The following is a 14,515-nucleotide window of genomic DNA, read 5'->3' as shown; positions in this document are numbered from 1 at the left end:
GGTCAGTTGGACAGCGAAGGACAAGGCGTTAATCCCTAATCAACAAGGCGTTGAGCCCGGACCTCCAGCACTCACCTGGGCCACCGAATGAACCGGGCTGCAAGGGGGGACCGGTCCACGGAGAGCATCCTCAAGGGCTGGACGGGGGTACCGGGACCGGCACCCATGGAGGACCCTCCCGTCTCCGCCTCCCCGTAAGCCGCTCGGTGACCCAGTTGGGAGCGCTGGGGCCGGCTGGGGGGGACGGACGGAGGCTCCTCCCCGGTTCGGGTCGGGGCCGCTCCCATGCTCCGGTCTGCCGGGGCCGAGCCATGGTCAACGGCAGCGCCGGGGCCGAGCCCGAGCCCTGCAACGGCACCGCGCTGGCCCCGGCGGCCGCCGGGCACAACATCGCTGCCCTGGTGCTGGGCATCGTCCTCATCCTGCTCATCGTGGGGGGCAACGGGCTCGTCTGCCTCAGCGTCTGCACCGAGCGGGCGCTGAAGACCACCACCAACTACTTCATCGTCAGCCTCGCCGTCGCAGACCTGCTGCTGGCGCTGCTCGTCCTGCCCCTCTATGTGTACTCCGAGGTGAGCACCGGGGTGGAAGGGACTGGGGGTCCTGAGTTACAGAGCTGCGGGGGGGGGGGGGATCGGCAGGAGACCGAGTATTGAAGGTTAAAGCCCATCTCCCCTTTGCTCCTCACCTCCATCCCTCCGGATCGGCGCTGCCATCGCTGCTGCTCAGCCGCTCGGGACAGCCCCAGCCCTGCTCCGCTGCAGGGACATTGGTGGCTCTTTCAAACCTCCTCCGAGTCCCTTATGGCATCAGGGTCGTCAGCATCGCAAACCCACTGCAGGACAGCGAGCGGTGGCAGCGGCAGCCGGAGCCGGCGGCTTCGGGGCTCCCCCGTGTTCCTTTCGGACCGTTGCCGAGAGGCAAATGCCCCGAGTGGAGATGCCCTGGGGGGGAGAGGGTCCCCGGTCCGGATCAGCAGCTATGGGGAGTCCTTATGTTCCCATCAGCAAGTGGTTAGAAAGGGAGAAAGCTTCTGTGCTGTAAGGTGAGCAGGTTTTGGTGGTAAGCATAGAATAGGTTAGAAGGGGACCTCAAGGATCATCTGGTCCGACCTTTCATGGCAAAAGCACAGGGTAGACCAGGTGGACCATAAGGGAAACCTTTAGCCAAGAGTCAGGTTCCCATGTGGAGTTGAGAGGAGAAAGAGGTGTTTTTAGGGAGCTAAGTGGGATCTGTCACTGTACATCAAGGTGCTTTTGGTTAGGTTGCTGCAGGGCTCATCCTGGCAGCTCCTATGGCTTGCACACGTCTGACCCTGCATGTGCTGGAGCCACCGTGAGGGTCTTTGGGTCAGGTTTTCTGTTCACCTCCAAGACTGGGCAGCTGAGGGTAAGAACAGGAGCTCTGGAGGTTGAGTGGGTTTGGATGTCTCTGTGATAGGGAGAGAAATGCTTACTGAGAGGATTGAAGATGCCTTTGATTGAGGATGCTCTGTTGGATGGGGGTGAGGAGCCTCACTAGAGCCTGACCATTAGCACCAGCCCTCATCTCCTTCCCTGCTACTGTGGATGAATACACCACAAGCCCAAATAGCAGGGGTTTGTACCTATCCATGTGGAAGAACACAGTCCTCTTCTTTCCAGATATGGGGAGAGTCAGGACATAACCTTGTGCACAGTGAGCAGCCCCAGAAAGCTTTAGTCGGATGAGCCTTGCATTTTCTGATAGCCACATGAGCTGCAACGTGGTGGCTTAATGCTTCAGTGGAGAGTGAATGGGGTTGGCCCCATGAATGAGACTAAATGGTGCTCCCATCCTTGAAGGCAAACACGAGAGCACAGCAGCAGTGTTTGGTAGCATCTCCCTTCTCTCCCATGGCAGGGCTGCTGCTCAACACCTCACAGGGGTGGGGTTATACTTAAGCAAGGCAGGCTGAGGATTAGGGTTTAGGATGCTTTTAGCCTCTCTACCTGGTCCTAGGACTATGCAGGACACTGTGACCTCTCTGAACACAGGTATTCTGGAGGGACAGGCTCATCTGGGGACCATACCAGCAACCAAAGAAGAACAGGAGCATTAGATTCCCTTCTTCCCAAACCAATGAGAGGAATCCCCTCTGTGCTGTTTGGTTGTGGTGGGTTTGCTCTTCCTTCATAATCTCTCTGCTTTTGGTGGCTGAAATGTCTCTGTCTTCATCCTTCTTCACAGCTGCTTTTGCTGACTTGGATCTCCTTTTCTCCTTGCTCTTTCTGTTGTCTCTCCATGCTTGCAGCTCCTGTTTCTATGGGCAGCCATGCACACTACTGTGGTTTCCTCTTGCCTGCAGGCTTGGGCTTTGCTGACATCTTAAAATGCAGGTTTATATGCTCTGAGGTACTCTTCACTTGGGCATCAGCATGGTGAGGCTTTCCTTGGGTACCACAGCATCCCACAGATCCTGATGCTCAGGCAATGGGTGTCCAGCCCTGCCTTAGAACCTCAGAAACACACTAAGGGGAAGTGAGAGTAACCATTGAGGCAGTGCCTGGGGATGGGATTCTTGTGGAGTTCAGTTTTTCCTTCCTTGGAGGCAAATTAAACCCAGAATCAGGTGCTTGACAGGGGCTACAGTGGTTGCTGCGTTTTAACACCAGCTGGAATTCAACTTGCCTTCTGTATCACTGCATGTAGCCACTGATAAGGCAGCATGGGCAGTCCTGAACGTTCAGTTCCGGCTTTGTTCTTGGTGTGGGGTTTTCCCTTGGTGGTTGGTTTTAACTTCAGTGCAGTGTAAAGGTGACTTTGAGGGCTTGAGAACCAGCTGAGAGGGTGTTTTGCTGAACAGGAACAGTGAACTCTGTCCACTTCTTTCATTCAGCAGGAGATGCTTGTTCATCTTGTGCTTTCTTCCTGTAAGAAGGCTCCTTGTGTTAGGTGTTTGGACCCATCCCTCCCAGGCAGGGCTTTAGAAGACAGCTGGAGAGACTGAACCTTTGAGGTGAGATCTGACATCCCATCTCCCACTGGCTTTGGAGAGGATGGGATTCCTTCCTGTGAGATGTGAGTTCTCTTTGCTGTTCACAGAAGCTGGCACACGGTGGGAGAGGCCTTGATCTTGGCTGTTATCTCTAGTTGCTCTAAAAGGTGATTGTGATGGTTTAGCTGCAGTGGTTGTCACCTGTTCTCCTTGTGTTCTTCTGAATGAGCCTAACTTCTTGTCACAAATAAACCCTTAGTCCATGGGGAGGATTCAGGCTGTAGGAACCCAGATTGTGTCAGTTCTCCCTGGACACCCCCTGTTTGCCCCTGCAGGGTTGGAGGATTGCTGGAAGCAGGTGCTAGACAAGGGAAAACTGCTCTGTGTGGTCACAACTCCTTCCTTTCTGTCCCATTTCACTATCACTGCAGCCTCAGTGGGAACCAGAGCTTGGCAGAAGGGCAGGGAATGGGGCGAGCTAATGCAAACCTCCCCTGGTCCACAGTGTGCAGTGGTGTTCTCTGATGATGATGGTCCCACAACCAGTATAATAAAGGACAGTCCTTGGCTCAGAGAACTTTGGAACTAAGCTGAGTGACCTGGAGCTCTGAGTCTCTCCAGGCATACATTAAAGCCTATAGACCTCCCCAAAGCCCAGCCTCTGCTATGTGAGATGAACATTCCTGCCTGCTTTCTGCCCTGGCCTAAATCTCTCTCTAGTGCTCCCTGTGCATTGTTGGCAGTTCTTCAGGCTGTGTTTCTGTCCTCATTCATTTGTCCTGCCAAATTCACCTACCTGAGCAGCTCAAGGTGATGCTTTGGGCCTTGATGAGAAAGTGCTAAAACCGCTGTCACAAAGCTGGTCCTCCATAAACCCGAATGTTGCTGTCACTTGTCAGTCCTGATCCTTCACAACCAGGAAGCAACCTGTGGATGTGAAGGAAGAAACATCAGCTTTCCACTGGCTTAAAGCATCAGTTTCCAAGCTGGGCCTGTTGATGTGAACTCCAGTGTTTGCAGCCAGTTTCTCATCATTAAAGAAAAGCAGATGAACTCCCTCTGTCTGGAGTGTTGGCTTGGATGGAGGTGGATGTTTGCCATGTCAACCACTGCTATCAGCACACACACAGGGAGTCATACACCAACTGACAGTGTGATGATGCAGATGTGTCCAGCTCCATCCACTGACCTTGTTGAACACAGAACAGGGACATGTTCTAGTGCTTGCAGGTGTTGATCACTACACACCAGCCTGCCCTGATGTGCAGAAGGTGCTTCTCTTCCAACTTGCTTAGCAGTATGACAGGGAGAGGTAAAAACCCAGGGAGAAATTAGACTGCTCTTCTACAGCAGCCTTGTCTTTCTGAGGAGTGTGTAGGGCTCTCCTAGCAATCAATCTGGTGTCAGTAAGGCAAGGATGATGGGAAGTGTCATGGTTTAAACCAAGTCCACACACAGCTCATTCATTTACTCCCCCCCTTTGCTCCCCCAACTCCCAGAGAGTTAGGAAGGAGAATCCAAAGAATGTAGCCCCCATGGGTTGAGATAAGCACAGTTTAATAGCTAAGGTATAACACAAATCACTACCGCCATTACTACTACAAACAATAATGATACAGCCAATAACAAGTGAAGAGAATACAACACCTCACCAGCCACCAACCCATAACTCACCCCACCCTGCCCCACTGAGCACCGACCAATACCTCCTCCATCCCCCCAGAGCTCAGCCCTTCTGGGTCTCTCCCGGTTACATCCTGGGTATGATGTGCTATGGTATGGAATACCTCTTTGGCTAGCCTGGGTCAGGTGTCCTGGCTCTGCTTCCTCCCTGGCAGAGCATGAGCTCAGAAAAGGCCTTGGACAAACCAAACATCAGAGCAGTAACTCAAACCATCGGTGCTATCAGCACCGTTCCCAGCCCCAAAGTCAAACCACAGCAGTGCACCAGCTACCAAGGAGGAGGAAAATGATTGTTACTACTGAACCAGGACAGGAAGGAAGGGGAAAAGAGGTGGCCTGGAGCACTCCCAGCTGTGTACAATGATTCCCCTGCCTTTGTGTGAAGAGATTCCAGGACAAGATACCAGATTCAGCACTGACAATGGGGGTTATCACCCCCCTGAGCCAATGAGGACATATGGGAAAGCAGAGCCACATGTACTGTGGAGGTACTCCAGAATCTCCTTGAGCTCTGAGTGGCTTTGCCACTAGACATCTGCATGGCTCCAAGGCCTTGTCTGTGTTTAACTGCCTCCTCTGCCCAAAGGCTCCTTGACAATGGCAGGAGCCAGAGCCAGTTTCTCCAGTCCCCATTAACTGGAGCTATTCCCAGCAGAAGTCAGGCTGAGCAACTTGCACTGTGGTACTCACTGTAGAACATCCCTCCTACCTGCCTGCTCACACACTGCTCCTCTGATCCGCTCTCCTTAATCCACGCTGGTTTCCTGAGCTAAGGAACAGGAGCTGCTGCCAGGAGCTGGGTAAGGCAGCATTACATAAACATCTTTACCACTGAGACCTGTGTGAGCATGGGAAAGGGGAATGGTTTCAGCAGTGCTTACCCAGCTCCACCTCACACACCCCCAGGGCTGGACCTGTACTGTACCAAGTACTATTACACAAGCTGTGCTCTTGGTCAGGGTGATGCTGTTCTGCATAGAACTTGCTGGGTGTCATTTGTACCCTGGTATCAAAAGGGATCTTTGAAGCATCTCATGTGTATGTGTGCCTGTGATGCAGTCCTATTGAGAGGCCAGAGCTCTCCCCTCCTCCACATTTCCTATGGCTCTATGAGTGCATGTCATCCCTTCTGTGGCAGTGTTCAAGATTACTCATTCCCAAATCTTACAGCTTTAGTGGGAAGAGATGTTCCTGTAGGCCTGACTGGTGCCGGAGCACACAATACTGGGAGGTGATACCCACCAGTGCTAAGGATTCTATTTTCAGTGACCAGTGATTGTGGGGAGGTGTCTTAGAACTGTGGGGCCTCATGGTTCAGGTGGATGATCAGACTTCTCACTCTGAAAACCCTTGACCTTAATGCTTTTGAAGCCAAGAAAGGATGTTAGAGCAGATCATAGGATCATAGAATAGTTTGGGTTGGAAAGGACCTTAAGATCATCCAGTTCCAACCCCTGCCATGGGCAGGGACACCTCACACTAAACCATGGCACCCAAGGCTTCATCCAACCTGGCCTTGAACACTGCCAGGGATGGAGCATCCACAACCTCCCTGGGCAACCCATTCCAGTACCCACCTTTGTCTTGTGTCCCATCCCCTCACCTTCCTCTCCCCTTGCAGCTTCATTGTGTCCTCTGGAGGGTGCAGAAGTCATCACAGCTCATCACAAAGACCCAGCATCAGCTCCTCATGAGCATTGGGACAGTTCTTTGATGCTGAGCTTTGTTCCCTTGCAGGGTGCATTGCTCTTCTGGTTGGTGTTGTAACCTCCTTAGCAGGGCTGGGCTCCTCAGGGTAGCACCTGTAGTCTCTATGGGATGTGCTTGAGCCATGTCCTTGCTGAGGGCAGGAGGATGCTTGTTTGGAAACCCAGCTGGGCAGCTCCTCATTCACTTTGAGGTTGCTGGTGCTGGTGTATCTGTCTCATCATCACCACCAAGGACTAAAGGATGTCCTTGTGCCCTCTGCTTCTTTGTGAGCCTGTTTGCATACCTGCAAGAGGGGCAGGTGTGAAGCTGCTGTGTGGAAGCGTGTGACAGAACTGAGACAAGAGCTGTTGTCATCTAAACCCTTTGGCCCTGTCCTGGCTCATGCCCTCAGGAGCACTGGTGGTGTAAGAGCTCTTCAGGCAACAGGCTGGTTTGCAAGCAGGCAGATATCAGCTGGGTTTAGGGATAGGGACATCAAAATGACCCAACAAGGAAGGCAGCCTGCAAGGGTGTTTGAGGAGCCAAGTCCCATCTCCTGCCATCCACTATCCTACTAAATATCTTCCATAACCTCTTTGTATTCAGTTATAGAATGGTTTGGGTTGGAAGGGACCTTAAATCTCATCCAGTTCCAACCCCTTCCACTGGAGCAGCTGCTCCAAGCCCCTGTGTCCAACCTGACCTTGGGCACTTCCTTGTAAGAAGCAGTTGAAGTTGTTCCTCCTCTGCACATCGTGGTTGAACCTGAGCCTAAGTGCCATTTGTAATGAGATTCTGGTACCACATAAGAGACCACAGTGGCTGCATGTGAGCTCACTGACATTGCCAGCCCTGCCTGGATGAAGAAGCAGCCAGTCTGCACCTGGAATACCTCTGGGAAAGAGGCCTGTGTCTGCAGCAGTGACCATTATCACCTTCCTATATACCCTCCTTGTCTGCCATGGCACATTGAGCTATGGGCAGACCATGACCCTCCCTGCCCATACAGTTCTCCATCCTCTTCCAAGAAGTCCTGCCTGGAGGTTTTGAGGATGGTGGCCAATACCATCCCCATGTGAAGCTCAGCCTGAGCTGTGTAGAGTTACACAGAGCTCTGTGTAGGTACAGAGCTACCAGCCAGAGCTCTGTGTAGGTACACAGAGCTGGGTACCACCAGCCTTAGAAGCAATGCAGCAGATAGGTTGGCTTGGGGGGGGGTTATACTTGCAGCCCTGTTCTGCTTTGCTAGGGGAGGTCCTTTGCCTCCACATCATGTCCTGCTGAGCAGCATCACCATGATGAGCATCATGGGGGGAAACAAAGGGCCTTATGCTGAAAAAGGGAACCCAAAAGTGCCACTGGAAGTGGAATCCCTTTGGAACACATCTTAGAGGCAGCTTGAGCCATCTGTGGTCCCTAAAGCCCTACACTGTGTACCTCAATGGGCTAATCTCCTCCTGTGATTAGGTACCACTCAATCACATGGCCCTGCAAAGCCAGCCATGCCTCTAATCCAAAGTCACTCACCCATCCAAGAGGTTCTTGGCACGTTTTGCAGTCAAGAAGCATGGGACAACAGGAAGCCCTCACCCAGTATGGTCCCTCCAAGTCAGTGCTGGGGAAAGGGAAGGGTTTGAAGCATCTCCTAAGAGCCCAACATGAATCTCTCAGCAAAGGCTGCATCCTCTGCAGCCCAACAGCCCTTGTCCTTTCAGAACCAATTAGTTCCCCAACATCACAAGGTTCTGGAACCTGTAGACCAGAATCAGATTTGACCTTGGCAGGATCCCAGTTGAGCTTAGCAACAACTTGGGGGTTGGTTTTCCTCATTCAGCTCCCAGATTCACTGTGGGGTGGCTGATCCATGCTGCAGGAAGCATTGAGGTCTGAATCCAGCCCTTCCCAGGAGGCTCAGGCTGCCTCTCAAGGAGATGGTATAAAAATAGGCAGACAGTTTCTTCAGTCTCCTTTGGCTTTGCAGCTCCACTAATCATAATCCTGTGCATGACATCATTACTGCCTGGTATTAATCCTGCTCTGGCAGGGACAGGGGGTTCTGCTCCTGCCCAGCATTACATGGCTGTGTTCCTTGTGCCAGGATGGGTAAAACCAGAACCTGCTCTTTAGCATCTCTACATGAACAAATCCACACTCTCAATAGGTTGCATGGGGTCAGTAAGAACAAATCCACACTCTCAATAGGTTGCATGGGGTCAGTAAGAACAAATCCACACTCTCAATAGGTTGCATGGGGTCAGTATAGTTAGACTACACGGGTACTGAGTGACTGTTACTATAGGTTTGCTTTGGGGAGAGCCTGGGGAGTAGCAGTGTAGTAGGGGTGGAAGTGCCTGCCTCACTCTGGGGTCCCCTGGCTGTATGCCTGGGGGAATGGGGCTGCTCAGGGCATGTGCTCTCAGTTCACATCAGTCTCGGTCACGTAACCTGTGTGTAAGTGCTGGGAGGTGCCACCTTTCCAACCCTAACTATTCTATGATTCTATGATTCCTTAGCCTAAACTAAAGCCCTTTCCTTACTTTACCTGTTTTAGAACCAAACACAGTGATGGATTAAGTGTTTCTCTTCTTGACTTCATCCCATCACTCCTTACTTGGCGCTGGCACATGGTAGAACTCTCCCCATCCTTGGCACCTCCTCTGCTGTCCCCATGCAAGGTGTTGGGCTTATTCCTCACCCTCTTTAGATGCTGGATGGGGCTTTTTAGCTTCCTCTCCCATTTCTTAGCAATAGCCTCCCCTGGATGGTCAAAGCTGGTCCTGAAGTGTGTATTACAGAGCTAACCCAGGGATGTGGTGCTCTGGCTCCAGGGGATGTGCTCAGCTTCAGGTGTGCTTCCTGAAGGTTCATGTGCCACAGAGCAGCTCCACACACACAGATGGAGTATTGATGTTCTAAAGAGGAATTAATAGTATATAATCATATATTATGTATGGTTTATGTACTTTACTATGCATTACCATAATATAGGCTGTATTAATATAAAGACATTATTTATATATCATAGAACCATGGAATGGTTTGGGTTGGAAGGGACCTTAAAGCTCCTCCAGCTCCAACCCCTTCCACTGGAGCAGCTGCTCCAAGCCCCTGTGTCCAACCTGGCCTTGAGCACTGCCAGGGATGGGGCAGCCACAGCTTCTCTGGGCACCCTGTGCCAGCGCCTCACCATATGTTCTATATTATATTGTTACATGTTCTATAATACAATGATCCCTATATCTAGATATGTTCTGTATTTATATATTAATGCAGGGTATAATACATAATATTAATTAATTGATAAATTATATGGATTAAAATATAGGTATATAAAATAGAAGAAAGTCCCTAGGACACATATATGTTTATATATATATATACACATATTTTTATATAACACATTGCACACACACAAAAATATATAAGTTATATACATTGCAAATAGCAACATATTTGTTATAATATTTATTACTACAATAATATATATTTATAATAGTAAGAGTATATGTACACTATATATAGTGTTTGATGTTTTGCAAAGTTCCAGGGACATTTTATATTTCTTTGTATGCAATTTAATTTATAAATACATTAATTTTAAATCATATTTATAAATACATATATCTATGTGTGCATATATTATATATAAAAATAGATATATAATATCTATTTATTTATATATATATGTATTTGTACAGGCCAAGGGGAATGGCTTGAACCTGCCCAAGAGAGGGGAGACTGAGCTGAGCTCTGAGGCAGAAGCTGTTCCCTGTGTGGGTGCTGAGGCTCTGGCACAAGGTGCCCATAGGAGCTTGTATGGTTCTTGCTGAGCTCAGGTTCTCCTCAGTGTTCCTTCCCAGTGCCCTCCCTTTGTGTCCTGCTCCTCACAGCAGCAGCAGCCGGGCCCAGGACCCCATTAGAGCAGGCAGAATAGGCTCAGTTTGCTGTGCCTGGACTGGGTTGGACCAGAGCTGCATCCGGACTCAGTGTCTGCAGCCCTCATACAGTGCATGGGATCAGAGCTTGGAGTTAACATGGGAATGAGGGAGCCTTCCCTCCTCTGAGCTGCTGAACTGGGGTGGAGGGGGCTGAGCTTGAGCTGAGCAGGGGTTTGAGCCCCTCTTATTGTCAGGGGAAGACTAAAGCAGCTTCCCTTGTACTTACATTAGAACTCTGATCCAGATGCTGAGATGGTCTCGTCCTGGAGGCAGGTCCTGGTACAAGGAAAGGAAGGTGACATTTGGTGCTTTGATCCTGTGCTCCTTGAGCTCATCCTTGCATTCCCATCACCAGCAGCCATTCCATTCAGAGGACCCTGCTGAGCAAACATTCCTGTTCCATGGGCTGGTATTGACAAAGCACGAACCCTTGGGCATTTCCTGGCTTTTTGGGTTTCTTCTGAGGGTTATTTGGGCCACAGAAGTGTAGATTTCTACCTTAATACCCTTTAAATAGCAAAGCCAACACCTGTGAGTAATACAGACCAACCAACAGCACCTGGTCCTGGCCTCTCACTGGCACCACTCCTGCTTCACCCTGAGCACCTGGAAAGCAGAACAAGAGACAGTGTCTGACTGCCTTGAACAGTCTGAGCTTGGGCTTAGGGTGACAGACCCAACCTGTTGTGTTGGGTGACTGAACAGACAGTGTCTGCCTTGAACAGTCTGGCCTTGGGCTTAGAGTGACAGACCCAACCCGTTGTGCAGCACATGGGAACTACTCACATCGGCTGCAAACAGGGTGTTGGGACAGCTGGGATGTGAAAGAGGAGCTCTGCTCTGGCCCTTGTTGAGGAGTCTCTCCCTGCATCCTCAGTGACCTGTGGCTAGTAGTGCTGCGTAGGGAATGCTGAGCCCTGCATTACTGGGGGGGTGATTTTGGGGTGGAATTTGAGGAGTTTGGGGTTTTGAGCCCACTGGCTCCCATTAATGGGCCTCTGCACCCTTAGTGTGTGCCTGTTTAGGGTCCCACTCACTTGGCAGTGCTGGTGTGCAGCTCCAGGACAGGCTGCTCACCTGGAGGGGAGGGTGAGTGATGGAGGTGTCAGGCATGGAGCTGTTCCATGGCATTATCACACAGTGGGACATGGCACCTGCTGATCCCAGGGATCTTTCCAGTTCCAGGGAGGTGTGTGGTCCCTCAGCACGGTGCTGTGCGATGCTCTGATGACCATGGACGTGATGCTGTGCACGGCCTCCATCTTCAACCTCTGTGCTATCAGCGTGGATCGGTAAGTGCTTCCCTCCTCTTCCTCATGCCAGAGGAGGGAGTGCTGTGTCCTGGACCAAGCTGCTTGCCCACAGACCCCATGCTCTGCCCTTCCATCCTCCCCCATCACCACCTTCGTGTCCATCAGTATCCTTGCACAATGACGTGATAAGGGCAGAGCATGGGGTCTGTGACTGGTTGTAACCCAGGCCTCGATGCTCCAGGTGAATTAACCAGGGGCAAGGGCAGTGGCAAGAGGTTTGGGACCACCATACTGAGACTGACTCACCTGGGACACCTGTGTTGGCAGGTTTATCGCTGTTTCAGTCCCCCTGAACTACAACCGGCGACAGATCGACCTGCGGCAGTTGATCCTCATCTCCACCACCTGGATATTGGCCTTTGCTGTCGCATCCCCCGTCATATTCGGCCTCAACAACGTCCCAAACCGGGACCCCAGCTTGTGTCAGCTGGAGGATGACAACTACATCGTGTACTCCTCCATCTGCTCCTTCTTCATCCCATGTCCTGTCATGCTGGTGCTCTACTGCGCCATGTTCCAAGGACTCAAGCGCTGGGAAGAAGCCCGGAAGGCCAAGCTCAGGGGTGGCATCTACGGCCCCAACAGGAAGCTCTATCACCCTGGCACCTTCATTGCAAGCGAGCAGACCAGGCTGGACCCAGACGAGTGCAACCCCTACACCCTCTCCAGCCATCCCGGGGACTGTGGGATGAGCAATGGGATTCAGACTGTCTCCTACCCCCACCTCAAGTACCCACAGCCGGGACACAGTCGGAAGCAGGCCAAGATCAACGGCCGGGAGAGGAAGGCCATGCGGGTGCTGCCTGTTGTTGTTGGTGAGGAGTGGTTGGGGATGGATGGGCAGGGCAGGGGATGCCTTGTTTGAACCTGGTGAAGCCAACACCCTCATTGGCCTCCCCTAGCAGGAGCCATAGGGCCTCAGGATGCTGAGGACTGGGCTTTGTCCTTGCTGGAGGGGGTGCTGGTGAGACAAGAGCCACCTTCCTCTTGTTCCATCTCCCCAGTGCCCAGGTCATAGAATCATAGAATAGAACAGTTAGGATTGGAAAGGAGCTTAAGATCATCCAGTTCCAACCCCTGCCATGGGCAGGGACACCTCACACTAAACCATGGCACCCAAGGCTTCATCCAACCTGGCCTTGAACACTGCCAGGGATGGAGCATTCACAACCTCCCTGGGCAACCCATTCCAGTGCCTCAGCACCCTCACAGCAAAGAATTTCTGCCTTAGATCCAATCTAAACTTCCCCTGTTTCAGTTTGAACCCATTACCCCTTGTCCTATCACTACAGTCCCTAATGAACAGTCCCTCCCCAGCATCCCTATAGCCCCTTCAGACACTGGAAGCTGCTCTGAGGTCTCCATGCAGCTTCTCTTCTCCAGGCTGAACAACCCCAACTTTCTCAGCCTGTCTCCATACAGGAGCTGCTCCAGCCCCTGATCATCCTCGTGGCCTCCTCTGGACTTGTTCCAACAGCTCCATGTCCTTTTCATGTTGAGGACACCAGAACTGCACATACACTTGTTTAACACCCACCCTCCCCTTGTCCCTGTGCCTGGTTGTGGCATCTGCCACATCCATTGCCCATCATAAGGGAATGATTATCCAGGGAAAAATCTCAGCATCCCTTTGTGCAGAGCAGTGCCCCAACCACAACCCCATGGACACAGCAGGAGCACCTACAGCCTTTGTAACCTAACCTCTTGTGCAAGGTAAACCTGTGGCTCTTGGCAGCTTAAATGCAAATCTAAACTCATCCATAACTCAGGCTTTGCACCAAGGTTTAGGACAAGCAAGACATCCTTGTCTGGGTGTAAGCACAGCTCTCTGCATCAGCCCATCTGCTGCTTTCACCTTGGGGCCATCTGAGCTCTCTCCCTTCTTGTTTAGCCCAGGCTTGTGTTAAACCAACCCCTTTTTTGGTTAAGTTTATGCCTTTTTTGTTAAACCAACCCCTTTCTAACATTCCCTGCCCTTCCACAGGTGCTTTCCTCTTCTGCTGGACTCCCTTCTTCGTGGTCCACATCACCAAGGCTCTCTGCAAGTCCTGTGCTGTTCCCACACAGGTCACCAGCACTGTCACCTGGCTGGGGTACGTCAACAGCGCCCTCAACCCCATCATCTACACCGTGTTCAACACCGAGTTCAGGAACTTCTTCCGCAAGGTCTTGCACCTCTTCTGCTGAGCCCCTGGGGCAGCAATGGGATGGGGGGGTTTGTAGGGTTCATTAAAGCTCTATTTCTGCCTAAGGGCTGCTGTCTTTGCTGGGGGAGGAGGGAGAGGTGAAGGCTGCAGGGTCCCAGCTGCTCACAAGGAGTTACAGGTGAGTGCTTCTGGATACAGCTCTGGTACTTGTTTAACACTTGGTGCATGGGGTGAGCAGCAGAGGGAGGGCAGGGCTGGGCCTGGCTTTAAGTGGAGGGTTTTGACCTGGGCTCACCTCACCTGAGCCAGCATTGAAGGAAGTGAGTCACCCTGTCCCATCGTGGTGCCTGGAGATGGGAGAGCTTTGATCCTGGTGGCTCCTCAGGCCTGGAGAGTCACAGATGGGTCCCTGCACAGGACAACAAACCAGCCTCCATCCTATGGAACACAGGGAGTGACAAACCAGCCTCCATCCTCTGGAACACAGGGAGTGACAAACCAGCCTCCATCCTATGGAACACAGGGAGTGACAAACCAGCCTCCATCCTATGGAACACAGGGAGTGACAAACCAGCCTCCATCCTATGGAACACAGGGAGTGACAAACCTGCCTCCATCCTCTGGAACACAGGGAGTGACAAACCAGCCTCCATCCTATGGAACACAGGGAGTGACAAACCAGCCTCCATCCTATGGAACACAGGGAGTGACAAACCAGCCTCCATCCTCTGGAACACAGGGAATGACAAACCAGCCTCCATCCTATGGAACACAGGGAGTGACAAACCA

General features: G+C 51.7%; 1 protein-coding gene across 1 annotated transcript; it reads left to right on the top strand.

Annotated features, from left to right (window-relative positions):
* Positions 1–303: 303 nt before the first annotated feature.
* Positions 304–13,830, top strand: DRD4 (dopamine receptor D4). Its single transcript, XM_034061536.1, has 4 exons — positions 304–572; positions 11,446–11,558; positions 11,847–12,394; positions 13,564–13,830. Exons 1-4 carry the CDS (start codon positions 312–314, stop codon positions 13,764–13,766), a joined length of 1,125 nt encoding a protein of 374 aa, XP_033917427.1. The 5' UTR covers positions 304–311; the 3' UTR covers positions 13,767–13,830.
* The last annotated feature ends 685 nt before the right edge of the window (positions 13,831–14,515 follow it).

The sequence above is a fragment of the Melopsittacus undulatus genome, chromosome 4 (assembly GCF_012275295.1).
Source record: "Melopsittacus undulatus isolate bMelUnd1 chromosome 4, bMelUnd1.mat.Z, whole genome shotgun sequence".
NCBI lineage: Eukaryota > Metazoa > Chordata > Aves > Psittaciformes > Psittaculidae > Melopsittacus > Melopsittacus undulatus.
Note: the sequence above shows the minus strand (reverse complement) of the source record. Positions and strands in the feature narration are given on the sequence as shown.

Coding starts and splice junctions, on each gene's coding strand:
- DRD4 (XM_034061536.1), top strand. CDS start 312: ATGGTCAACGGCAGCGCCGGGGCCGAGCCCGAGCCCTGCAACGGCACC. Junction 11,559..11,846: donor TGTGCTATCAGCGTGGATCG/GTAAGTGCTTCC, acceptor CTGTGTTGGCAG/GTTTATCGCTGTTTCAGTCC. Junction 12,395..13,563: donor GGTGCTGCCTGTTGTTGTTG/GTGAGGAGTGGT, acceptor GCCCTTCCACAG/GTGCTTTCCTCTTCTGCTGG.